Below are 25,616 nucleotides of genomic sequence, written 5' to 3'. Positions count from 1 at the left end.
CAAACAGCTGTGAAAATAAACCAACGTTCCTTGATGGGCTTCCTCCAAGTGCGGGACCACCCCAAACCCTGCTGTCTTGGGCCACTGTTTATCACAAACACTGCGGTCTACATCCAGAGGACGGATCTCAAGGGGAACTTTCTGTTGACGCTCCTTCCACAACATGGAGATGGGAGACAGGCACACTCAGAGATGATCAGAGATGACAGCAAATGCCATCTTCAGCTTTCCAGGCCAGTGATTTAAGTGCAGGAACAGGGGTGGAATGTAGTGGATATTCACTTGGAAGGTGTGCAAAGTCTCTTATTCACAGAACTCCCATCTCCCAAACAGAAATGACAAACCCCAAGCAAAATTCAGCACATCTTTTTTATGTACAAATGGGTCAGTGGTACAGAGGGAGTTACTTTTTATAAATATCTGCAGCAAATCCCCTAAAAAAGATGTGAATAAAAACTCTCTCTCAGCACAAAGGGCCTATTCCTTCCCCAAAAGTGTTAAATTCCCGAGAGCCTGTGCTTAGCCAAACACTTGTGGGGCCTCCTGGGAAGAACAGGAGGACTTTGGGACCAAGAGGAGAGCCTTCCCATCTCCCCGGAGAGCGGAGGTGACTTGAAGGTCATCTGTTGCCCAGGACTTGGGAGTGATTAAACTGTTTCTTCCCAAGACTTGCGGTCTTCTTTGTCAAGCTGCTGATTAAGCGGTCTCTCTGTTTCCTGGCAGTGGCCCAGAGGGCGGGAGGAGAGGAACCTACAATCGCGTGAGGAAGTAAAAAAACTCTGGGTATTTTGATAAAAAAAAACACTTGGTAATCACTGTAACCCTGTAAAGCCGATGTATCGAATTGACCAGAGGGAAAATTGTAGATTAGCATTCTGGAAGCTATAAACACAAGCATTTCTTTAGGAAGATCATTACTTAGCACCAATGTCTCTCTCTCTCTCTCATAATTTTTCCTTTTCCTCCGAGCCCTTGGCTGCGATCAGCGCTGTCGGACCACAGCTCAGCAGTACTTTTAATCAGTAACACAGCTGGGCTCGAAGGGGAGTGCGGTCACATGCCACAGAACAAACAGCGCGCTCACACCAAACGGCAAGGCTCCTGGGGGCATCCTGGCTGGGGAATCGCAAGCGGACCCCCGGCCTCTTCCTGGGGCTGCTCTTTGGCAATCCAGGCTCAGGGGCTTTACTCGAAGCGACGCAGGTGGTTGTACAGCGACTGGACGTAGGTAAAGACACACATGGGGTCCGGCTTGCGGCCCATCACCATCATGTCCTCCACTTCGATGAGGCGCTCACAGTTGGCCAGATTCCTGAAACACACAAGCCCCGTCAGAACGGCGGTCCCAGCCATCAGCCAGCCCCACAGCCGCGACAGGGCCGGTGTCTCGGTCCCGGGAACAGAGCTCAGCCTGCAGCCAGAGGTTCCCAAGGACCCACCAGCGGGGAATTCAGATAACCCTGGCAGAACCCTTGGAGTCACTGACTCCAATACAGTGTTTCCCAAACTCCCAGATTTATGAGCCACCTGTACAATTCATGTTTTCATTTAAACAGACTTACTTTCTTTAATTTGGCGTTTTTTTTAGAGACAGGGGCTTGCTCTGTTGCCCAGGCATGAGCACAGCAGCACGATCCTAGCTTACTGCAGCCTCGATCTCCTAGGCCGAAGTGATCCTCACGCCTTGTCTTCCCAAGTAGCTGTGATTCCAGGCACACACCACCATGCCCAGCTAGTTGTTTGTTTTTTTGTTTTGTTTTTGAGACAGAGTTTTGCTCTTGTTGCCCAGGCTGGAGTGAAGTGGCACAATCTTGGCTCACTGCAACCTCTGCCTCCCAGATTCGAGTGATTCTCCTGTCTCAGCCTCCCGAGTAGCTGGGATTACAGGTGTCTGCCACCACGCCTGGCTAATTTTTTTTTGTATTTTTAGTAGAGACAAGGTTTCACCATGTTGGCCAGGCTGGTCTCGATCTCCTGACCTCAGGTGATCCACCTGCCTTGGCCTCCCAAAGTGCTGTGATTACAGGTGTGAGACACCATGCCCCGCCCAGCTAGTTTTTTAAAAATAGTTTTGTAGAGATGGGGTCTCACTATGTTACCCAGACTGGTCTTGAACGCCTGCCTCAAGCGATCTTCCCACCTCAGCCTCCTGAGTAGCTGTGATTACAGGCACAGGCGACCCACAGTACCTGGCATATTGTATTTAAATTTGAAGTGAAACTATATTTAAGTTAAAAAAAAAAAGTAGGCTGGATGTGGTGGCTCACACCTGTAATCCCAGCACTTTGGTAGGCCGAGGCAGGCGGGTCACCTGAGGTCAGGAGTTCGAGACCAGCCTGACCAATATGGTGAAACCTTGTCTCTACTAAAAATACAAAAATTAGCCGGGCGTGGTGGCGTGTGCCTGTAGTCCCAGCTACTCGGGAGGCTGAGGCAGGAGAATTGCTTGAACCCAGGAGGCAGAGGTTTCAGTGAGCCGAGATCGTGCGATTGCACTCCAGCCTGGGGGCAGAGCAAGAAAGACTCCATCTCAAAAAAAAAAAAAAAAAGAGATTGCCTAAAATCATTGCCGCACCGCCCCCAGCCCCCCCAGGGCCCTCTGCCTCCTGCCCTGGGAAATACTGGTTTCACTTTTGGCTCACTGGTTTAGACTCGTGTGTACACTGTGGCCTTTCACTGGGGCTCAGAGGGAGGCTGAAGGCCTCGTGGGCGTGGGAGGAGGAACATCAACAGTCAAGACGCATCGCCCTGCTCATCTCAGCGGCGAGTCCTGAAATAACAACAGCCAGCCTCTGGAACGCCCAGCCCTGCGCCCCCTGCCTCCTCTGACTCTGCTTACAGTACGCCTGGGTCCCCTGGGCACCAGATGGAGCCGGCCTGACATTATCAGGCAGAACCAAAAAGGCAAAAACGATCGCACTTGGCCCGATTGTCAGTGCCCTTCCTTCAGCAGCTGTGTGTACTTTTGTAGTTCCAGGGGTCTCCAGTCTTTTTTTTTTTTCCATCAATAAGTGCGTGGCTGTCAGGGTTGAAATCCCAGCTCCATTTCTTCCGAGCTATGTATCTGTGGGCAACACACTTCATTTCTCCGGGCTTCAGTTTCTCCATCTGTGAATTATATCCACCTCGAAAGAGTGGTATGAAAATTATAAACCCATGCAAATCAGGTGGAACAGCAAAGGGCACATTGAAAGAGCTAATAAATGTTAAAGATTAGGCCAGGCACAGTGGCTCATGCCTGTCATCCCAGCACTTTGGAAGGCCGAGGCAGGAGGATCACTTGAGCCTGGGAGTTTGAGACCAGCCTGGACAACACAGCAAAACCCCGTCTCTATAAAAAGTTTTAACAATTAGCCAGGCATGGTGGTGTGCACCTGTAGTCCCAGCTACTCGAGGCTGAGGTGAGAGGATCGCTTGAGGCCAGGAGGTGGAGGCTGCAGTGAGCCCAGATTGCACCACTGCACTCCAGCCTGGGGTACAGAGCCAGACCCTGCCTCAAAAAAAACAAAACAAAAACAAACAAAAAAGTCAGAGATTATTCTTGTTGCCATTTTGATGATCACGCCTTGCTTTAAGAAGCAGGGTGGATCACAGAGAAGAGGCCTGAATGTGAAATCAAAACAGTCGAGTTCAAACCCCAACTCCTCCCATTGCTTCACTGTTCTGTGCCCATTTCCTTAGCACAAAATCGGAATACTGGCCGGGCACGGTGGCTCACACCTGTAATCCCGGCATTTTAGGAAGCCGAGGCAGGCGGATCGCCTGAGGTCAGGAGTTCCAAACCAGCCTGACCAACATGGTGAAACCCTGTCTCTACTAAAAACACAAAATTAGCCAGGCATGGTGGTGCACGCCTGAAATCCCAGCTACCTGGGAGACTGAGGCTGGAGAATTGCTTGAACCCAGGAGGTGGAGGTTGCAGTGAGCCGAGATCGTGCTACTGCACTCCAGCCTGGTGACAGAGCGAGACTCCGTCTCAAAAAAAAAAAAAAAGAAAAAAATCAGAATACCACCTCTGCTGTCCCTCCCAGTGGGCCTGTTGTGAGGCTGTGATTCCACAATGTGTCTTTATGCATCTTGTTCCCCAGAGAGCCCAGCCAGAGGGGAGACCCCAGTGAGCGAGCAAGACTCCTCTGACCCATCCCAGTTTGGCACGACGCACTCAGCACTTTCTACCAGGACTCACGCGGCTGTGTGCTCCAGAGACAAGACTGTAACATAACCCACAGGCCCTGCTCTGCTGTGCTGGCTGGACGCCAGGCCTCCTATCAGAAACCAAATGTCAAGGCGAAATGGAGACATCTGTGCTGGATCCCCTCCCCACCTCCTGCTTGGAGTTATAGCGGGTGGCCTGTAAGTGAATCCAACAGGCTTGGTCGGGTGATGAGTGGGTTTGGCCCAATGAGCGGGCACCCTTTCTCCCTGGGACAGGCCAGGGCAGGGCTCGATGTCAGGGAAGTTGGCCCTCTGATGCGAGCAGGCATGCAAAGGTGCTTTGTCGATGGTAAAGGATTGAAAAATCTGAGTTCAGGCCGGGCGCGGTGGCTCATGCCTGTCATCCCAACATTTTAAGAGGCTGAGGTGGGCGGATCATTTGAGGTCAGGAGTTGGAGACCAGCCTGGCCAACATGGTGAAACCCCGTCTCTACTAAAAATACAAAAATTAGCTGGGTGTGGTGGCGTATGCCTGCAGTCCCAGCTACTCGGGAGGCTGAGGCAGGAGAATCACTTGAACTCGGGAGGCGGAGGTTGCAGTGAGCCAAGATCATGCCACTGCACTCCAGCCTGGGCGACAGAGTGAGACTCTATCTCAAGGGAAAAAAAAAGGAAAGAAAAGAAAATCTGAGTTCAGAGAGGCTGGGGACCTGAGTTCACCTTCCTGAGCGATCATTTCATATCTGGTGCCCTCCTTTCCACCTGCCACACAGCTGGGGCACCTCCACTCCCACACCTGCTATTTGGAGGATCCCAGGTGTGTAGAAACAGGCTCCACACATGCTCTGGTTATCAGCACTGATGGTGGTGGCCTCAGTGGTGCCACATGTTAAGTAGGGACAGCATAAGGACTCTAGGACCTCCAACCATCCAAACACCCCCATCAGAAGCACCAATCACCTCTATAAAGGCCCTGCCTCAGCTTGTTCATCTCAGGGTCCAAGGAAAGGAGACCCAGTTTCCTCCAAGGACAGCTCAGAACCCTCTGCAGATGCTCTGACCACGAGAAAGTTCTTCTAACATTTCTTACGCTGTTTGTGCCTGTGTGTACTTTCTACCTACTGACCCCATAAGGCTACTTATTCTCAGTCTAATTTTTTCCCCCATGTAAGAACCCTTCACACGCCAGAAGAAAACCTTCCTTCCATGTCTTTCTCTGAACTAAAGAGCTCTGGTTCCTTCACTGTCCCCACAAAGGATACCCAGGACCCACCTCTCTGAACCAGGTCTTGCCACTCCCTAACCCACTTCATAGGAGGCCCTCAGAATTGCCGGCATTTTCCGGGTGTTGTCCAGCCTCTGCAGAAGACAGCAAGCTGACCCCCTCCTCATTCTAGAGGCTGTGTTTACCCTCTGATAATGACCCCTGGTGGGCCCCTGCCCTGGTGGCAAGTCTTCAAGTCCAGGGTGGCAGACAGGATGGGAGTGGATGCCATGCCCTGTGTCATCCTCCGCTGTCCAGATCGCCGGCTTCCCCAGTAGGCAACAAAGGCACTGGGCCATGATCCATCTGGTCCCCACTGTTGTTATTTCTAAGTTGAGTACATGAGAGTGTAGGGGTTCCTAGGGGAGCACGGAGGGGTCACAATATGCAACACACAACCGCCGTCTCCTGGCTCCCTCTTTTCTTCACCTGCCACCTTTGCTCTTCACCCACTTCTTTTCCTGGGGAGCTCCAAATTCCGCCTCCCACAGGCAGAGAGCATTCTCTGTCTTTGAAGCACAGCTCACAGCAGACCTTCAAGTGCACCTGCCTTCCACGGATCACCTGAGGTCAGGAGTTCGTGACCAGCCTGGGCAACATGGCAAAACCCCGTCTCTACTAAAAATACAAAAATTAGCTAGGTGCCGTGGCTCATGCCTGTAATCCCAGCACTTTGGGAGGCCGAGGCGAGAGGATCACCTGAGGTCAGGAGTTCAAGACCAGCCTGGCCAACATGGTGAAACCCCATCTCTACTAGAAATACAAAAATTAGCTGGGCATGGTGGCACATGCCTGTAATCCCAGCTACTCGGGAGGCTGAGGCAGGAGAATCGCTTGAATCCAGGAGGTGGAAGTTGCAGTGAGCTGAGATTATTTCACTGCACTCCAGCCTGGGCAACGAGAACGAAACTCCATCTCAAAAAAAAAAAAAAAAAAGCACCTGCCTTCCACCCCAGATTGTCCCTGCAAAGGGAGCACTCTCCCTCAGAGACATGGCGCCAGCTTCAATGGCACAGGTTCATCATACCGAATCCAAAATGCGCCAATGAGCATTTCCTTTGAGCATTGTGTCTGGCACTCAAAAAGTTTCAGATTTTTGAGCCTTTGGATTTTTTAAATTTGGGATGCTCAACCGGTAAGTATTATATAATGCAAATATTCCAAAATCTAAAATCCAAAACACTTCTGGTCCCAGGCCATTTTGGATAAGGGATATTTGACCTATGATGGCAAGATTCCTGGAAGCTGCAGACATAGGCTGGACAAAACTTGGGAGACAGGAGAAAAAGAAAGTGATGATCAGCATTGACATTTATAAAAAATGTTTGAGTCTCCAAATATTAGAGGTCCCAATTGCCTTTTAAATTAAAAAAAAACAACAACTGCTTTTGTAAAAATGATACAGGTTTGTTTTAATGATTCAAACAGGCCAAGTGCGGTGGTTCATGCCTGTAATCCCAGCACTTTGGGAGGCTGAGACGGGAGGATCACTTGAGGCCAGGAGTTTGAGACCAGCCTGGCCAACATAGTGAGACCCCGTCTCTAAAAAAAAAAAAAATAGCGAAGTGTGGGGGTATGTGCCTGTAGTCCCAGCTACTTGGGAGGCCGAGGCAGGAGGATCACTTGAGCTTGGGAGTCTGAGGCTACAGTGAGCTGTGATTGCACCACTGTATTCCAGCCTGGGAGACAAAGTGTGACCTTGTGTCAATCACTCAGTCAATCATTCAAACAGAAAGTTCAAAGGAGAAAGTACAAATCACTTTAACTGCCATTCCATAGCAAGAACCAGAGTTAACATGGGCTGACTACATTTTTTTTTTTTGAGATGAGGTCTCACTCTGTTGCCCAGGCTGGAGTGCAGTGGCACCATCTGGGTTCACTGCAATCTCTGCCATCCGGGCTCAAACGATCCTCCCACTTCAGCCTCCCAAGTAGCTGGGACCACAGGTGTGCACCACCACACCAAGATAATTTTTTGTATTTTCTGTAAAGGTGAGGTCTTGCCACGTTGCCCAAGCTGGTCTCAAACTCCTAAGCTCAAGCAATCCACCTGCCCTGGCCTCCCAAAGTCCTGGGATTGGATCGCAGGCATGAGCCACTGTGCGCGGCCAATCCCGACGACCATTTTTAAAGTGCCTTTGCTTACACCCTGCATCAGTGGGGTGGGGAAAAGGCTGAAAGGGTTTTCTCCTACTCCTGTCTATTGTGAGCTTCAGCTACCACAGGGCTGGCCTGTAAGGGAGCTGGAGGATGGGCTTGGGGGTTATTTTTATTTTTTTAAGCCTGCTCTAAATGCAGACCAGGATGCCAGGACTGGGACTACTGCCTCCTATCTGGTTTTAGACAGAGACACATGGGCACTACAAATAGCCTGGAAGGCTCTTCTGCTCCAGCGTAACCCGAGAGCAGGACACATTCCCCGCAGGGCAAGCGGGAAGCCTGGGGCTGCACGTCCTGCACTGGGCCTCTGCAGCAGAAGGGTCAGGCGCCCGCCCGACTCAGCCCCTTCCATAAAAGGGGCCGGTCCTCCCTCGTTCCAGACCCTGAACACCTGTCAGGCAAGGGAAGCTCGCTGTGCTGTCAACACCGCATCATTCACACAGATTAGGCCACCGGGAATCTCTGGGACCATAAATTATCAGGTGGGGGTTGGGGAAGGGCAGCACACACCACTTTTACTCCAAAGGTCCCTGGTGCATCCTTGATCCTTGTGCCTTTAAGGCACTTGCTCGGGGAAATGCTTCATTCCTCACGCAAGGTGAACCCGTGGTTTGGGGACCTGTGTCCTCCTTTCCCTTCCAGAAGTTGTCATTGTCAGACCCCAGGCTCCTCTCATCCCACCCTGCCTGCCCCCAGGCTGCCTTTCTTAGCTCTGTGGTCCTGCTGCCTGCACGACCCTGGGTGGCTTTAGCAGCATGCGTGCGTCTGCTCAGCCTTCGCCGCAAACCTCAGGAACATCGGTGAGGACACTGACAGCTAGTACCCTCAGGCAGGTGTCCCTGCGCTTTCCCGCCAGCTCTTCTAACCAGCCTATTGTCCAACAAAGGAGGTGATCCAAGCTGTCGTCCTTCCCAGAGGCCCCAGGCAGGCGAGCCAGTCTTCCCAGCCCTCTCCCCCTAGTAGTACCTGGGAGATAATCTTACGGATGAGTCATGAGGGGAGGCCTCTTCCCAGGCTCTGAGCAAACTCCCCCAACCCCCCCCGCCCCCCCGACCGCACAGGCCTGTGGTGGACGCCCCTCCCCACGCCCTCGCCCTCGAGTCAGCAGAAAAGCAAGAACTCATCTCAGCGGCTTCATCAGACCCATCCTCCCTGCCCCCTCCACAGCTGGAGCAGGCCCAGGCCACCGGGAGGCGGGGCCCACGTTTTTACCCTGCTGTGTGCTCCGGGAAGGCAGAAGGCAAAACCTGGACCAGCCTCCGCCGCTGCCTCCCCATCACCCCACCAAGCTGGGAATAGAAGAAACATCTGTTTGGAGTCTAGAAGCTCCCTGAACTCAAACCTCGTGCTGGGGAAACACAGCCCGGAATCGCTCTGGTTCTGGCTGCCAAGGGGAGCTGTGTTCCCTGCAGGCTGGGGCGTGGGGCCACCACCCCATGGCCCGGGGCATCCCTCTCCCTGCCACAGCCTAGCCTGGTCTAGGGCAGAGGGTGACCAAGGTGACCAGGGCATAAGCGGGCATCACTGGACTTAGACAAGGAAGAATCCTGCAAGACAGTGTGGCCTCACCCTGGGGTGGGTGTGGGGGTGACCTCACCGCTGGAGCCGGTGCTAGGATGGCCTCGCCACTGGAGTGGGTGCTAGGATGACCTCACCGCTGGGGTGGGTGCTAGAGTGACCTTGCCGCTGGGGTGGGTGCCAGGACAGCCTTGCTGCTAGAGTGGGTGCTAGGATGACCTCACCACTGGAGTGGGTGCTAGGATGATCTCGCCACTGGGGTAGGTGCTAGGATGACCTTGCCACTGGGGTGCGGTGCTGGGGTGACCTCACCGCTGGAGTGGATGCTAGGACGGCCTTGCCGCTAGAGTGGGTGCTAGGATGACCTCACCACTGGAGTGGGTGCTGGGATGACCTCACCGCTGGAGTGGGTGCTGGGGTGACCTCACCGCTGGAGTGGGTGCTAGGACGGCCTTGCTGCTGGAGTGGGTGCTAGGATGACCTCACCGCTGGGGTGGGTGCTAGGATGACCTCACCACTGGGGTGGGTGCTAGAGTGACCTTGCTGCTAGAGTGGGTGCTGGGATGACCTCGCCACTGGAGTGGGTGCTAGGATGATCTTGCCACTGGGGTGGGTGCTGGAGTGACCTTGCTGCTGGGGTGGGTGCTAGAGTGACCTTGCCGCTGGAGTGGGTGCTAGGACGGCCTTGCTGCTAGAGTGGGTGCTAGGATGACCTCACCACTGGAGTGGGTGCTGGGATGACCTCACCGCTGGAGTGGGTGCTGGGGTGACCTCACCACTGGGGTGGGTGCTAGAGTGACCTTGCCGCTGGGGTGGGTGCCAGGACAGCCTTGCTGCTAGAGTGGGTGCTAGGATGATCTCGCCACTGGGGTAGGTGCTAGGATGACCTTGCCACTGGGGTGCGGTGCTGGGGTGACATCACTGCTGGAGTGGGTGCTAGGATGGCCTTGCCGCTAGAGTTGGTGCTAGGATGACCTCACCACTGGAGTGGGTGCTGGGGTGACCTCGCCACTGGGGTGGGTGCTAGGATGATCTTGCCGCTGGAGTGGGTGCTAGATGACCTCACTGCTGGGGTGGGTGCTAGGATGGCCTCGCCACTGGAGTGGGTGCTAGATGACTTCACTGCTGGGGTGGGTGCTAGAGTGACCTTGCCGCTGGAGTGGGTGCTAGAGTGACCTTGCCGCTGGAGTGGGTGCTAGGACAGCCTCGCTGCTAGAGTGGGTGCTAGGATGACCTCACCACTGGAGTGGGTGCTAGGATGACCTCACCACTGGAGTGGGTGCTAGGATGATCTTGCCGCTGGGGTGGGTGCTGGGGTATCCACCCCGATACCCTGACCCTGTGTCCTCTGACAGTCTGATTGACGGTTGCCACGTCTGGGCTTCGGCAGCTGGGCCCCATCCTCATGAGCTGCCCGCTCCCTGCACCACCCATTCCCCTTGGCTCCACCACACCATCGTCTGGATCCAGTTGCACAACACGCTCGTCCAGAGCTGTTTCTGCAATTAGGATGACAGCTAACCCCAAGCAGCCAAGACAGAAAGGCTTTTAAAGTATACAAGGAGTTCTTGTGACCCCAGGGGGCTCAGTCCAAGCGCGTCATCCAAGGCAACATAACAGGGCTGATACCGATATTCCAAAAACTCAGGCTAAGGAGCTCAGAGCCAGTCTTGATTCTGCCCTCGGAGTGAGAGTTGCTGCCCCAGAGAGGGGCAGCTGTCTCAGGTCAAAGCGAGACTTACAATACCAAGTGCAGGTTACAAGACCCACTGGCTCTGATTCTTTCCCTGGCCAGGCTCAGGGGCCGGGGTGGTGGGCCAGGGCCGGGGCTGGGGCCGGGGCCAGGTGGTTGGTGGTTGGGCTGGGAAAGGAATGAGGAAGGCGGGTGAGGCCTGGGGTGAGGCTCCTGTAACCCAACAAGCCCATGAGGACTCCCTTTTTTTTTTTTTTTTTAGAGATGGCGTCTCACTCTGCCACCCAGGCTGGAGTGCAGTGGTACGATCTCAGCTCACTGCAACCTCTTTCTCTTGGGTTCTAACAATTCTCCTGCCTCAGCCTCCTGAGTAGCTGGGACTCCAGGCGCCTGCCACCATGCCTGGCTAATTTTTTGTATTTTAGTAGAGACAGGGTTTCACCGTGTTGGCCAAGCTGGTCTCGAACTCCTGAGCTCAGGCAATCCACCCGCCTTGGCCTCCCAAAGTGCTAGGATTACAGTTGGGAGCCACCGTGCCCGGCCAAGGACCACTCTTAAATGTGGGCACTGAGGACTCAGACCAGAAACAAACAAGGTCGGTTGTAGACCGACGTCAGAGGCTGACAACACAAGGCACAAAGGCAGGGAGAGAATAACAAACGCGCCCTCCAGAAGACTCGGCTTTGGGGACGGCCTTACTGCTCTCTGAGCTTCAGAGAGCTTAGCATTGGGCAGCCCCGAACACCACTCATCTGTGCCCTGCTCCCTGCCCTGGGGGCCAGGATGAACCACAGCCCTGGCCCTCTGTCTTCAGATTGGGTTCAGTCACCATGAGGCCCTGGCGTGAGGCAGGAGGGGAATGAGGTTGGGACACTTATCCACAGCTCCCTCCCTGCCAAGTCGCAGCGAGCTGACTGCAACCATTTGCCCAAAGCGCAGCTCTTATCAGACAGTCCTCCGCACCCAGGCCACGGGCTGGGATCCGCCACACTGCTGTTATCCCGAGGCTGCTGCATGAGGCCTGACCCACGACCTCATTCCTGCCCATGCCTTTGTAAAGGGTCCCTTTATTAAACTCTCCTCGCGCAGTTCTTGACTGTGCCCCCGTCCCCCGCTGGAGCCCTGGCAGACAGACCTGACTTTGCCAACTCTCCTGAGGCCCTCGGCCAAAAACCAAATCCCGAACTGGCTTTCCAGGTGCCTCGTGACCCCAGAGCCACCCCCAAATCTTCACCCTAGAGGTGGGACCTAAGAAGCTAGGCAATTTCACAATAAATGCCAGAACACCATTTCGGGAAGGAAAATCATATTGGAAGCAAAAATCTCCTTTTAAGTGGCCCAGGTCGTATCCAGTTCCTTGCTAACTGGCAGCTGTGGCTCATGCAAGCAACGGCATCTCTCCATCAGTCCAGAGAGGACAGATTCAGAGCTTTGGGGGACCCTGTCCTGCTGCCCTTCATGCCTGGTCTGTGGCTGGTCTCCCAGAGTGCACCTCAGAAGCTGGGCACCTAGCAAAAAGGGCAGGTCCCCAGGAACAGAGTCCCCCTCCACCACTGAGTGCTGTGTGACTCTGGGAAAATCCCTCTCCAGGCCTCAGTCTTCCCATCTGCACAAGAGGTACACAGACCACATGGCCCCAGGGTCCTTCAGCTTTGCAGACAGCGGCCCGACATCCCACTCGCCCCCATGCCCCACCTGGGGAAGAAGTTGGGCTCAGGGACTGGGCTGGGGCTGGTAGCCAGCAGGAGCCACCATACTCACTCGGCCACGGTGAAGGCCAGCTCGAAGTTCTTCTGCCGCTGCGTGGGGCTCAGGGAGTTGTAGTCAAAGGCATCAGGGAAGAAGGAGTGTACCAGGGCGCAGAAGGCCATGCCGTCGCTCCAGCTGGAGGAGAAGTTCTGCAGGTCCACGTGCTGCAACAGGGTGAGTGGGGTCAGTGCGGGAGGGCAGCTGGGCACCCACTCGGAAGGCATAATTACCGTGGTTCCTACCCCTTAACCCCAGCCTCAGCGGGCTCCTGCCCAGGCGGGAGAATAAGGACAGGGGCGACGCTTGGTCAAGCTTTTGGCTGGGGCGTCCCAGCAGCCGGAGGGGAGCCGGGGCTCACCTGGTAGCCCAGCGTCTTGCTGCGGCACCACTCGAGCAGGATCTGCTTGATGCTGCTGGCGCTGGCCACGCCGAAGCTCTGCGACCGCTTCAGCCTGGCCCGGGCCTCGCCTTTGCCCCTGCGGAGAGACGGCAGGCCTGCTGCGGGGGCCCCTCCAGCTGCCATCTCCCAGTGCGGGCCTGGGGCAGGGGAGGCTGTCCCGGCACCACCAGGGAGGGTGCCCCCACCTGCTCTGCTCACCCAGGGGAGATGCTGGTGGCACACGTGGGCTCAGCTGTGCCCACGTCCACGGCACGGCCCACGTGCCAGCGACACAGCCTCCTTTGATGGTATGTGGCAGGACCGTCCACACCCCTACAGCCCTCCAGGTCCCCTGTTTATTCCCCATCCAGGAAGCAGGGGTCACTTGGGAATCCTGAGACAGAAGACCTTGGCTCACATGGCCCTAGGCCCCTGCTTCTGCTTTGGAACACCTTTCCCGGTTCCTTCCTCCCACCCCTCCTTCTGAGCTCCCCTCTTAATGGGATGCCTCCTTCCCTGATGGCTCTTTCCTAGCCAGGAGGGATGAGTTCCTCTTCTGGGCCCCAAGGACAGTCCCTAATGGCCTAGGCCAGGTTGTTTGGGGCCAGTGGGGAGATGTCCGGGGTCGGTCCCCCTCACTAGAGTCGAGCAGGGACTGGCTGTCGTCTTCATTATCCCACAAGGCCTGGGCCACACCCTGCACACAGCAGGCATCAATACCACGCTTGGGCCACACCCTGCACACAGCAGGCATCAATACCACGCTTGGGCCACACCCTGCACACAGCAGACATCAATACCACGCTTGGGCCACACTCTGCACAAAGCAGGCATCAATACCATGCTTGGGCCACACCCTGCACACAGCAGGCATCAATACCACGCTTGGGCCACACTCTGCACACAGCAGACATCAATACCACGCTTGGGCCACACTCTGCACACAGCAGGCATCAATACCATGCTTGGGCCACACCCTGCACACAGCAGACATCAATACCACGCTTGGGCCACACCCTGCACACAGCAGGCATCAATACCATGCTTGGGCCACACTCTGCACAAAGCAGGCATCAATACCACGCTTGGGCCACACCCTGCACACAGCAGACATCAATACCACGCTTGGGCCACACTCTGCACACAGCAGGCATCAATACCACGCTTGGGCCACACCCTGCACACAGCAGACATCAATACCATGCTTGGGCCACACTCTGCACACAGCAGGCATCAATACCATGCACTGACACGAGGACTGGCTGAATATGCAAAGGTGGGCTGGAGCCCGAGGGGCCGTCTCTCGAGACCTAGTAGCAGGCTGGAGGCCACTCGGCCCCGTGGCATCACCTTCGGTCCTCGGGCAAGACCAACCCCATGCTGGGGCTCCCAGCTCTGGCCAGGAATCCCAGTCCCCATCCAGTCCCCGGTCATGCCCAGAAACCAGAGGAGCCACAACCCCTGGGGAATGTGGGTGTGAGGGCAGCCTGGCGGCACCAGAGACAGGACAGGGGGCCTCGGGAATGGAGGAGGAGAGAGGGGCTCTCACCAGGCCTTCCTGGCTCCCTGCCTCACAGCCATCTTCCCCCAACAACTGGGGTCCCCTGTACCCCCAAGCTGCCCTGTGGCCCAGCCCTAACTTTGTGCCTTGCCCAAGAGATCTTGTCCTGGGCAACAGCGCCCTGGGGAACAGGACAGGGCTGAACCTTGCTCTGCTGCACCCACCCAACCCCCGTCTGGGTCTGGGCACACCGTGGGGCCGGGCCTGTCTGTGAGTGGGCATCCGTACTTGCCGGCCGCCGTTTCCTGCTCCCACTTCTCAAACAATGCCTTCCGGGCCTGCGCCTCCGAGGTGCGGGGCAGCGTCTGCGACCTCACCAGCTCCCTGCGACGCTCCCCCTGCCGATGGACCTGAGTTACGGCTGGCGGCTGCGGGGACACGGGCGACTGGGGTGGTGTCACCAGCGGTGGGCTGAGGAAAGAATCGCCGAGTTGGGACCTGGGCCCAGCAGCCATCACTAGCTCACCAGGCCCCAAGGTCTCCATTGCACTGAGTGTGGACAAGGCAGCCTGCACCCTGATGGGCGCTCAGAGAAGAGGCCCCCTTGCTCCCGTCCCTAGCTGGTTTGACAGGTTTTCTGAATTGTGCTGGCTGGAGGGACTGGCCAATAGGCTCAACTCAGGAGACGCTGGGCCCGATCTGGACATAACCACCCCTTTGCAGGTGTCAATGCCTGGGGAGGACAGAGGGACCCCCTCCTCAGGCAGGAGGTGTGCTCAGAACCAGCCCCGGAGGGACCAGGCCTCCTGCCCCCACCACCATGCGATAAGACCCCCTTTGTTTTCCCCAGAACGGTTTGCCAGAAAGTCACAATTCTCCTTTTATTATTAAAGAAAAAAAAAAAAGCCAAGCCTGCTACCCTACCCCCATCCCCAATCACAGTCCCACTGGCTGGCTGGGGGGAGGCCTGTGCCACAGGGAAGGACCTGCTCACCTGCCCCTGCTCGCAGCCCATGGGCAGGAAGTTCCGGGCTCTGAGGGACCCCAGCTGGCTGGGATGGAAGAAGACAAAGCTCCTGTCCTCTCCCTCCTGCCGGCTGAGAGGCCTCCTCCAATTTTTTTTTGTTTTTTATTTATTTATTTATTTATTTATTTTTTGTAGACAGAGTCTCACTCTGTTACCTAGGCTGGAGAGCAGTGGCACCATCTTGGCTCACTGCAAACTCCGCTTCCCGAGTTCAAGCGATTCTCCTGCCTCAGCGTCCCAAGTAGCTGGGATTACAGGCACCCGCCACCATGCCCAGCTAATTTTTGTATTTTTAGTGGAGACAGCGTTTCGCCATGTTGGCCAGTCTGGTCTCGAACTCTTGACCTCAGGTGATCCACCCACCTCAACCTCCCAAAGTGCTGGGATTACAGGTGTGAGCCACCGCGCCCGGCCACTCCTCCAATCTTTTGACTGACTTGAAGGGCCCACAAAGAAACCAGCCTGTGACCATATTTCTCCAAATGAAACTCTCCACCGAGGCCCACTGCCTCACTCCCCCTGCTCAGACCTTCCCCCCATCCTGCCGCCCAGCGCTCCCGAGATCCAGCCCCGAGCCTTACCTGGAGGCACCAACCCCAGGGCCAACCCTGGGCGGCCTGCGTCCAAAGCAGAGAAGACACCTGGGGCGCAGCGACCCCACAGGAACACGGGCCCTGACTCACCTATTGCTGTGTTTGCTTGCTGTCACTGCCCCGTAGCCAGAGCTTGGCACAGACCGCGTGAAAGAGGAATTCTTCTCTGTGGAAGAGAGAGGGAGAGAAGTAACAAACCCTGGCCCCAGGGAGGGCCCGCCATAGCCTCCCTTCCTCTGACCCAGCCCTGCCTCATTTACCCGGCATCACTGCATGGATGGGCTAACCTTCTGGGCTAAGCTGGCCCTGCCTCAGCAGACAGTAGAGGAGAAAGGAGGATGGGCACACACAGCAACAACATCAAAGAGGTCTTTTCAACTGTCCCCGCCCTGCTCTTGAGAGCACAGAGCCCAGGGCCCGTGCCATGTATCCAGTGAACACTGCTCCCAAACCCTCCCTATAGAGGCCCACACGGCTTCCTCCAGGACATACCACGGAGGACTGGCCACAGGCCCAAGTCAGGCCTGGGGCCTTGAGGGAGGGGACAGTGCCCAACGTGCAGGGCAAGAGGCCACCTTCCAACTGTAATAAAAGCCACGGTCGCCCCCACCAGGGGATGACGCTATTTCACAGCATCTCTGGGCAGTAGCCCGGGAGGATGGGCTAAGGGAAGGGGCTGACATGGCAGGCAGAGGCAGGGCTGGGCTTAGCCCCTCGTTTTCCATGTCACCCACCGACTCCCTCTCCCCAGCCCCGGCCTTCCCTCTCCCATCCCAAGGGGAGGTCTGCCCCAAGGCCACGCTCTCCAGCTCATACCGCTAGGACTGGGAGTCCAGGGCGTGATGACCTCGCTGGGGCTTGGGTTGAGGCCCCCCAGGGTGGCAGCAGACATGGGTGATAGAGCTGCAGCTGAGGTCTCCCCAGAGAACCTGTCAGAGACTCGGGTGATGGCCGTGACTGGCTGGTGGGGCAGCCGCAAGGAGAGGCTCACAGGACGAGGCCTGGGGGCATCTGGTGCTGAGAAGTTTTGGGCACTCTCAGGGGGTCCATCGCCTGGACCTGGAACATGTGACCAGCATGGGTGGGTGGTCAGCTGTGGCAGCCACAGGGGCCTGAGACCTCCCAGGAGGGCTCTAGCCTCCCTGGGCCCTCCTCCCACCTCCTCTAGGAAGGCCTCCCTGACTGCTCCAGCCTCTCTGACCTCCCCTACCAGGGATATCTTACTGCTCCAACCAGAATTGATTTTTCCCAACTTCCCCTCATGGCCAGCTTAATAAATACTAGTCGGCTCCTCAGCCTCTATTTGCTTTCCTCTAGAAACAGGAGAGCTCACTACCTCCTGAGATCTCCCAACTTCCCTCTGTGTTTCACAAGTTCTACTGAATGACGCTGCTCTCCTGGCAGCCTCTCTCCCTGCTGGGGTTCAGGATAGAGTCCCCCCGATGCCAGGCCAAGGGCCAGCCTGGCACAGATACCTGACCAAGGCCTTACTTAACCCCCAAACCTACCCAGCCACCCCTCCTCTGCCGTCAGCCCTACCTGCCCCCGGCTGGTGCCCATTTTCCATGATGCAGGAGTTTGAGGTCTTTCTCATCTCCGACTCACTGGCCTCATCGTGATCCAAACTCTACAGAGACACAAATGTCACCGAGACCCCATCAGCTAGGGCCAGCTGCCCACCCCCAAAAGCTGCCCACCCCCAAATCCCCTCCAGTTCTGGCAAAACACCAATCATGTTGAGAGACAACAGCCCCCAGGAAGAAAGTGACGGGCCAAGTCACACAGCAAAAGCTGGGATGGCCCCACTCCAACTGCTGAGCCCCTGCGATCCTGGGAGGCAAACACCTCCACAGGGCTCCTCCCAGCGTCCCAAAAAGCTGAGGACAGAAGTCAAGATGGAGGGTTCCAATGACATTAGGCCACCTCACCTTTTCCCCCAGGCTGGACCAGATGATGGGGTCAGGAGTGCCTCGCCCCCTGCCCCTCTCAGCTGGGCCAGGTCGGCATGGCTACCCGTGCAGGGGCAGCAGGAACCAGTGGCACCAGGTCCTTCTGGGCCAACGATGAGCCACAGAGCCCTGATCACGATGAGGTCTTTCCGTGGGAGGCGGGGACACAAGATTTACCCGGCTATGCAGAGTGCAAGCGCCTGATCAGCTCCATGCGACTCATCCAACCCAGCTGGGCAGTAGTAGTGGGTGGGGCAGGTGGGGGCAGACAAGACAGCCAAGGCCAAGAGCCAGTGGGGAGCCTGGGATCCAGGCTGTGCTGCCACCCACCCATGTGACCTGGGCCACATCAGTTCCCCTCTGGGTCTGTTTCCCTGTTTGAGAAACGGGAGCAGGCTAGGCAAGTGCCACTCGGCATCTACCAAACATCCAGCCCTTTTTCCAGTGCTATCCTTATAGCAACACCTTCTAAACACCACTTATAGCAACTGTCCTCCCCGGTAGGTGCTGCCAGAGCCATTTAAGAGATGGGGCCCGAGGACTCCCAGAGGGCATGTGCCCTGCCCAAAGTTATACAGCGAAAAACAGCTGGCACGTGTGGCCAGGGGAGAAGTCCTCAACCTTGGTCCTGCCCTCCTCACAGCCAGGGCGTGTGAACGGCTGAGAGTGTCTGTGGGGCTGGTGGGGGCTCCACCACGAGCCCAGGACGAGCGGCTTGAGAGGTCGGCTGTGCCTCTCCCAGATGCCCCCTGGTCTACAAGGTTCCCAGGCAAATGATGATGCATCCCTGGCCCCAGATGGCTCAGCTCCTCTTGCAACCAGTGCGGGAGGTGCCACCCTGCCGTGGGGGAATCAGTCCGGGAGGGGAGCCAGGCTGGTGAACAGAGGGGGCCGTGTCAGGATAAGGATGCCTCACACAGGCTTCATCTGACCCAGTGGGGCAAGGAGGGCTTCTCAGAGGCAGGGGTGCCTGAGCCACATCCAGAGTGAGCCCGGTGGAGGAGCAAGGGAGGGCACGCCCAGCAGAGTGATTAGTGTCTGCTTTTGCAGAGAGACATCAAGGCACAGGTATTCTGATCATGCCCGTCCAGGACGCAGGCAGATGGAGAAGTGCCCTGCCGCCCAAGCTGCCTGCCCTGCCGCCCAAGCTGCCGGCCCTGGGTACTCGACGCCTTAGACAAGAAGGAGCCCAAGGTCCTCGGCTCTGTGTTTCAGGCACACCCTTCAGAAGATGCCAGAGAGTGGAGACCAGATGGCAAGACACTTCACTAGTCCTGGGCAGGAACCTGGGGAGGGGAGATGGGGCACTGGGAGGGCCACGGGCAAGAAGGACTCGGAGCTTTGGGGAAAAGGGATCTGGCTGGGAGACTGGGTGGACATGGAAGAGGAAGGGTGCCAAGCCTCTCCCAAGCCCAGACTTGGTGGGTCAGGGCAGGTTTAGGGGCTAAATGAGGGTTTCAGTTGGGACGTGTTGAGGGCCTGGGGCACCTGGAGCATCAGGGAGCTGAGGAGGTAGCTGGATTTTTGAGTCTGGAGTTTAAGAGAAAAGGACGAACATGGAAAAACAGGAGTCAGGGGCATGCACTGGGCTCCTGGAAGCCCAGCAGAGGAAGAGCAGCTTAGGGGCCCTGGGATGAGGCCCCCACATTTCAGGAAGCAACAGAGCAGTCTGCAGAGAATGAGGAGCAGCCGGAGACGTAGGAGGAGCCCCTGAAGAATGGTGAGAAAGCCAAGGCCAGGAAGGAAGGGAGTCAAGAAGCCAGGCACGGGGCCAGGCGCGGTGGCTCACGCCTGTCATCCTAGCACTTTGGGAGGCCGAGGCGGGTGGATCACTCGAGGTCACGAGTTCAAGACCAGCCTGGCCAACGTGGTGAAACCCCATCTCTACTAAAAATACAACAATTAGCTAGGCATGGTGGTGGGTGCCTGTAGTCCCAGCTACTCAGGAGGCTGAGGCATGAGAATTGCTTAAACCCAGGAGATGGAGGTTGCAGTGAGCCAAGATTGCACCACTGCACTCCAGCCTGAGCAACAGAGCGAGACTCTGTCTCAAAAAAAAAAAAAAAAAGCCAGGTGCGTCCAAAGGCAGCCTGGGGTTGAGGAAAAGGTGAAGAGGAAATCCAACCAGGCATCCATTGGGTTCAGCAAAAGAAGAGGTCATGGGTGATCAGAAGCATGGGGCGGGGGACAGGGGGTTGGGGGACAGGAGAAATGAAGACAGCGCATTAACTTTAGCCCTGAGCGAAGCCAGGGGAAAGGGTCTGAGGGGTTTTTCCAGAAGGAAGAGGCAAGACCACATTCATAGGGTGAGAAAGGTGAGGGGAGCATCTGCAGAGTGGGGTCACTGGGGAGCTCACAGCAGATAGGACCCAGAGCCTGGGAAGAGCCAGCCTTGGAGAGGAGGCGACCCCTCAGCTCTTGATTCAAGAGTGGGAGGAGGAGAGGCCAGGCCCATTCTCAGAAACGCAAGAAAAGCACAGGGCGTCTCCCAGCATGCAGAGCAGAATGGGTGCCCCTAGAGCCACGCTGTGGCCGTGTAGACCATATCGGCAGCGGGAGGAGAACCAGCCAGTCCAGCTGGAACCCCAGCCCCCACGGTCACCAGGCTCTGGGGTCTCCGTGCCCCCTCACCCACCCTGCTCTCGTCTGACAGGTTCCACAGGTCCAGGCGGGGCCCTGGGGGGAAAGGCTGAGGGTGAAACCATTTTCCCAGGAAATATGTTTCTGTATAGGTGGGTGGGGGGTCCTCCACAGATGCCTGTCCCTGCACGTTGCAGCCCCCTCAACAACCCCCATGATGCCCCAGGGGACCAGGCGCTACACCAGACTGGGAGTAAGTTCTATTCTGGTTAGATCACTGCTGAGGGTTCTCCGGCAAAGGGAGGAGGGGAAGGGGCTGGGCTAATGCAGGCTGGGGTGTGGGGCTGAGCCCAGACTCCCAAGCTCCCCTGCCCCACGACTAGAAGCATTTGTCACCTGGGGAAAGGGGTCTGCCCGTGCCTTAGGTCAAGGCGCAAGGGGCTATTCTGAGACCACCCTCCAACCCATCATCACACAGATGGGGAAAGCAAGACGTGGGGCGGGGCAGGGGGAACCCCTAAACCCCACACCATGACTAAAGGTAGTGGCAGAGCCAAAGTACGGGACTCGGGTCTCCCACCCCAAACCAGGGCTCTGTCCACAAAGTGCTCTGGCCTTCTAGGGGGCAGAGAGGACAACTCAAGGCAAAGTTGTCTTCCAGGACCTGGGTCAGTATGAGCCCCGGCCCCACGGGATCTGTCTTAGCCAATGAGTGTGAGGAAAAGGCGGGGGACTGGGGTCACCACCCAGTGGGACCTTCACAGAACTCAGAGCTCTTCAACCAAAGGGCTGGGCTGGAACGAGCTGTCCCCGCAGAGTCCCCAGTGGGTTACTGCTCTCCTTTGATGGGGGCAGCCTGTCGCCGTCATGCGGAAGGAAACCAGGGAGGGGCCTCGGTATGCTGGGACCGGGGCAGAAATCGCTGGAGAGCCCTGGGGCTGGGGACAGGTCCTGTTGAGCTGGCCTGGTACCCCCCAAGATTCCCCAGCTCGGCTTTGTTTTGAGAAAGGGGAGGTGCCCCATGAGGGAGCCCAGGCCTGAGACACTCACGGGAAAGGCGGAAGGGTGATGAGCTAAGTCTGATTTCAGGGACCTTCTTATTGGAAAAGCTTTTAGACATTTTTGTAGGGGAAGGAAGAATATTTCAGGCCTTCTGGGTGCTGCCTGATCTGCACGGGCCCATCCATGGGGACGAGACCCACGCAGGGCCAGAGCCCCATCCTAAGACAGTTCACACTGCTGACCCGGCCCTCCTCCACTCACACCACCGTTTGAAAGGACTTAATTCAAACTTCTCCCTAAAGCATTTAACTCTCTTATCGCACAGTGTGTCTGGGAAAGGAAGGCAGATAAGGCGAGTCTGGCTTCTTTCATGGTCGGGCCTCTGACATGGGGCTCCTGGCAGCTGTTCCTGGGGCCTCCGCTGCCTCGGGCATAGGGACCCAGTGGCTCCAGCTCAGCTGAGGATGACATTTCCAGGCCACAGCTCTGGCCCAACCTGCTGGGGCCTGGGCCTGGCCTCAAGCTGCCACCATCCACCCCCGGCCCCAAGCTGGCTCCCAGCTCCCTGCTCTCAGCCAGACAGGATTACTTGATCAACCCTTCCTGTACTGAGTTCAGGGGACATTTATATATTGGAGACAATCTACCTCCAATCCTTCAGTCCCCAGTTTGAAAGGAACTGGGTCTCTAAATGTCATTGCTTGTTACAGAGGGGTAGTGTGACACCAGCCTCTACAATGCCAGGTAGTACAGCCATCCCTGGCTCATGTGGATGGGATGAGACTGTCCCACCCAGACCCCCACTACACAGACACAAAGTCTGAGAGGTCAGACACTCAGCAGCCTGGTGTGCGGCTGTGACTCTCTGTCCATGGTCCACACTCCAGTCTCACCCTGAGCCCTGGCTCCTTGAGTGTGACCAAGCTCTTGATCACATCGTGCTGGTCACAGGACACGAGCCAGGGCATGGGGATGGCTCCACACAGTCCCTCCTCTCAATGCTGGACACTGGTCTGGAGGCTGTGACAATGCTCCTGAGACGGAGGACAGCAAGAGAGATGGGGATTGGTGCTTCGGGGGTCAGCCCAGCGGCAGCTGCCTCAGGCCCCGGGAGCCAGGGCTCAAGGGGTGCAGAGCCTCTAACCCAACTGGGGACCATAGCCATGTTCCACCCACAGTGCTCAGCTACCCTTGCTGCTCACGCCCCTGGGTGCCTGGGTCTCCATCCTCACTCCCCAACAGGCCGACGCATCCTCGCTGATCCCAGCCTCTTCTTCCAGGAGGGCTCCCTCTCTGGTTTGCTGAGAGTGCACTCAGGTCCTCCTCACTCCCTGGCAGTTCCCCGGTCTGTTTTTTATTTCCTTCAGACTCTTTGCTTCTGCCCAGAGAGCTCCCTAATCTCCAGGCTTGCTCACTGTGTGGAGCACCAGATCCATGAATCCACCTGCTCTGGGACAGCTTCACCTGGAGTTCCCATAGTCCCCTCATGTTCAGCACGACCCGGGTGGAACCCAGCATCTCACCCCAGATCTGTGACCCAGCAGTCCCCCAAGTCAGAGCTCCCCTCTCAGACTACCCCATCTGCTCATTCCTCCTCTGAAACCCTGTCCAAGGCAGCCCCTCTACACACCAAGGCCCACGGCCCAGCTCAGACCTTTCCTTTCTCCCTGGACCATCACAATCAAGTTACCCACCTCCAGCCACCCTCCACCTTCCATCCACCCCTAAGAGGGCTTGCCAGACGCAAAGAAGACCCTCATCCTGAGCTTCACCCACCAACTCCTAACCTAGTGGACTAGCTTGGTGCCAGTGAACAATGGCTAATCTCCATTGACAAAAATCACGACTGGAGAGAATTCCCTCTCTCTCTCTCTCTCTCTCTCTTTGTGTGTACACACACATCTACATGTATATGTGAACCTGACATTTTTTTTTTTTAATTTGGACAGCTGCTGCTATGAGCAGACAAATAGCAAATGCATGTTCAAATAAAACCTCAGAAACAACCGATGACACAGTTGATGAGGCACGTGTGAGCTCACAGTGGTGATTTTAGACCATGGTCATGTAGAGTGTCATGTTCATAAGACAGACTTAAGTGTATCCACATTTCCAGACATTTCACACGGAGCACTGGGACACTCCCGGGTTCTGCTACCATGACATGTTTAAGAACTTCTTACAGGCCGGGCAAAGCCCAACTCCTCTGCCCAGCACACTAGGGGCATTCGCCACTGCCCACTCCACTCGCATACCTCGAGGCTGCACTCACCAGTGAGTACTTTCAGCCTTTCTGAGGCTTCCTGCACAGCCCCCACCCCACCCCCATCTGCACCAGTAGCAGCAAGCCCCAGGCCCCCAGCACAAAGCCTTGCTGAGATACCCACTGAGAAGGGGCTAACTACTGTGTTTGGAGCAAAACATCTCTGGCTGCCCAAACTTGGTCTGGGGCCATCTCCCACCCTGGATGGGACCTCCAGGGGGAAGGCCCAATCTGATACCCTCCTCCAGGCCCCCCGAGGTCCAGCCCAGCCCACAGCGGGAAATCTGAGAGCCCCAGGGATTGCACCAAGGAGGGAGCAGGTGCAGGCTACACAGCCCCAGATCCTGGGAACCCAACCCGAGAGCACATGCCTGATCAGGATGGAAAATCCCACCCAAGGGCCACTGCACACACCATGGAAACATTCTAACTGCTCTGGGTGGCCCATGCGCAAGGTAGTGACTGGTCCACGTCGGCCTCCGCCCCATCCCCACGTGGTGTGGGCCTCTGGCTAGTCACTGACCCGAGGAATCTAGACACGGCTCAAGGCGGGTTTCCACCTCTCTCCCTTCACGGTAAGGGATTTGCCCCCTGCGATGGAGAGTTCCCAAAAGCCGCTGCTGATCGCGTCCCCCTCGGCACCTCTCCCCACCCATCCAGGGGCCTGAGTTCTCAATCTGAGTTAATCAATAACCGGAGCCGTCAGGCCTCAGTGAAGCGGCAACGCAGGGGAGCGTGAATGGAGGGTGGGGGTCAGGCAGGGGTGTCGACCATTCTAACATGCCCCGCGTGGCTCCAGGCAGTGCTGAACAGTCAGGGGCCGGACTTCGGCGCCCAAGCCGTTGATGTCATGGGACAGAGGAGAGAGGGAGACAGGACTCCGAGCAAACAGAGCCTGGCTCTAAAAAAGGGCGGAGGACCAAGACAGGTGCAGCTGGCAGGCTAAGCGGTCCTCCCCCCGCCCTCTCCAACTCCGGAGGGGCGGCAGGACCCCCATCACCTAGTCCGAGCGGCCGGTGAAGGCCCCAAACCCGCAGAAGCGAGCAGAGGCAGGCAGTCGGGGCGAAGGGGCGGCACCCGGTTCGGAGCCCCACTCCCTGGCGCCAGCGCACGCGCTCCCCCGAGCTCACCTGGCCGCGGCCGGACAGCGAGAAGGTGGCGTGGCTGGCGAAGCGTGCGCTGCCCAGGCGGGGCGCGCGGTCGGGAACCCCGGGCGCGGGCGGGGGGCTGGGCGTGCCAGGAGTGCCGGGCACCCGGGACATCCCGCTGGCCAAGCCCAGCGCCTCCACCTGGCGCGTCAGGCGCTCGAGCTGCGCCTGCAGCCGCTGGTTGTCCCGCTGCAGGTCGGCCACCGTGCGCGCCAGGGGGCCGGCCAGGCGCATCGCCTCTGCCACTCGCCGCTCCACGCCGCGCTGCAGGCCCTGCATGTCCTCGTGCAGCGCGCGCACCGCACCCTCCAGCGCCGCCTCGTAGCGGCCCAGCGCCTCGCGCACAGTGCGCGCCTCCTGGGCGTCGGGGGCCGGCTCCATGGCCCAGCAGAGCGCGCGGGTCGAGAGCGGGCCAGACGGGGGAGAAGATCCGAGCTTCGCAGCTCCGGGCCGCGACTGGCCGTCCGCGGCTGGCTTCGCTCGGGGGGCGGCCGGGGAGGCGGGCGCGGGGCGGGGCCTCGGGGGCGGAGCCGGGGACGACTCCGGGACACCCCCCTGCCCTGGAGCCCAGCGGGACGGTGCGGAGGGAGAGCTCGCCCAGCCTCTCCCCTCCCCGGCTCTTAACTGAGCCCTGC

The 25,616-nt window shown here is 57.4% G+C and overlaps 1 protein-coding gene across 2 annotated transcripts; it reads right to left on the bottom strand.

Moving 5' to 3' along the window:
- Positions 1-194: 194 nt before the first annotated feature.
- Positions 195-25,459, bottom strand: SMTNL2 (smoothelin like 2). Of its 2 annotated transcripts, XM_008962575.5 has the most exons (8): positions 24,964-25,459; positions 17,579-17,666; positions 16,856-17,098; positions 16,130-16,205; positions 14,708-14,890; positions 12,898-13,015; positions 12,552-12,703; positions 195-1,312 (listed from the first exon to the last, which is right to left on the bottom strand). In XM_008962575.5, exons 1-8 carry the CDS (start codon positions 25,360-25,362, stop codon positions 1,186-1,188), a joined length of 1,386 nt encoding a protein of 461 aa, XP_008960823.3. In that variant the 5' UTR covers positions 25,363-25,459; the 3' UTR covers positions 195-1,185. The 2 variants fall into 2 exon arrangements, with proteins under 2 accessions (XP_008960823.3, XP_034797214.2); XM_034941323.4 differs by lacking the exon at positions 16,856-17,098 and having other exon boundaries at positions 196-1,312; positions 24,964-25,458.
- Positions 25,460-25,616: the final 157 nt, after the last annotated feature.

The sequence above is a fragment of the Pan paniscus genome, chromosome 19 (assembly GCF_029289425.2).
Source record: "Pan paniscus chromosome 19, NHGRI_mPanPan1-v2.0_pri, whole genome shotgun sequence".
Classification (NCBI taxonomy): Eukaryota; Metazoa; Chordata; class Mammalia; order Primates; family Hominidae; genus Pan; species Pan paniscus.
Note: the sequence above shows the minus strand (reverse complement) of the source record. Positions and strands in the feature narration are given on the sequence as shown.

Excerpts from the sequence above, each read along its gene's own strand:
- SMTNL2 (XM_008962575.5), bottom strand. The coding sequence starts at position 25,362 with ATGGAGCCGGCCCCCGACGCCCAGGAGGCGCGCACTGTGCGCGAGGCG. Across the intron at positions 12,704-12,897 it reads GCAAGACGCTGGGCTACCAG|CACGTGGACCTGCAGAACTT; the intron begins GTGAGCCCCGGC and ends ACCCTGTTGCAG. Across the intron at positions 1,313-12,551 it reads CTGGCCTTCACCGTGGCCGA|GAATCTGGCCAACTGTGAGC; the intron begins GTGAGTATGGTG and ends TGTGTGTTTCAG.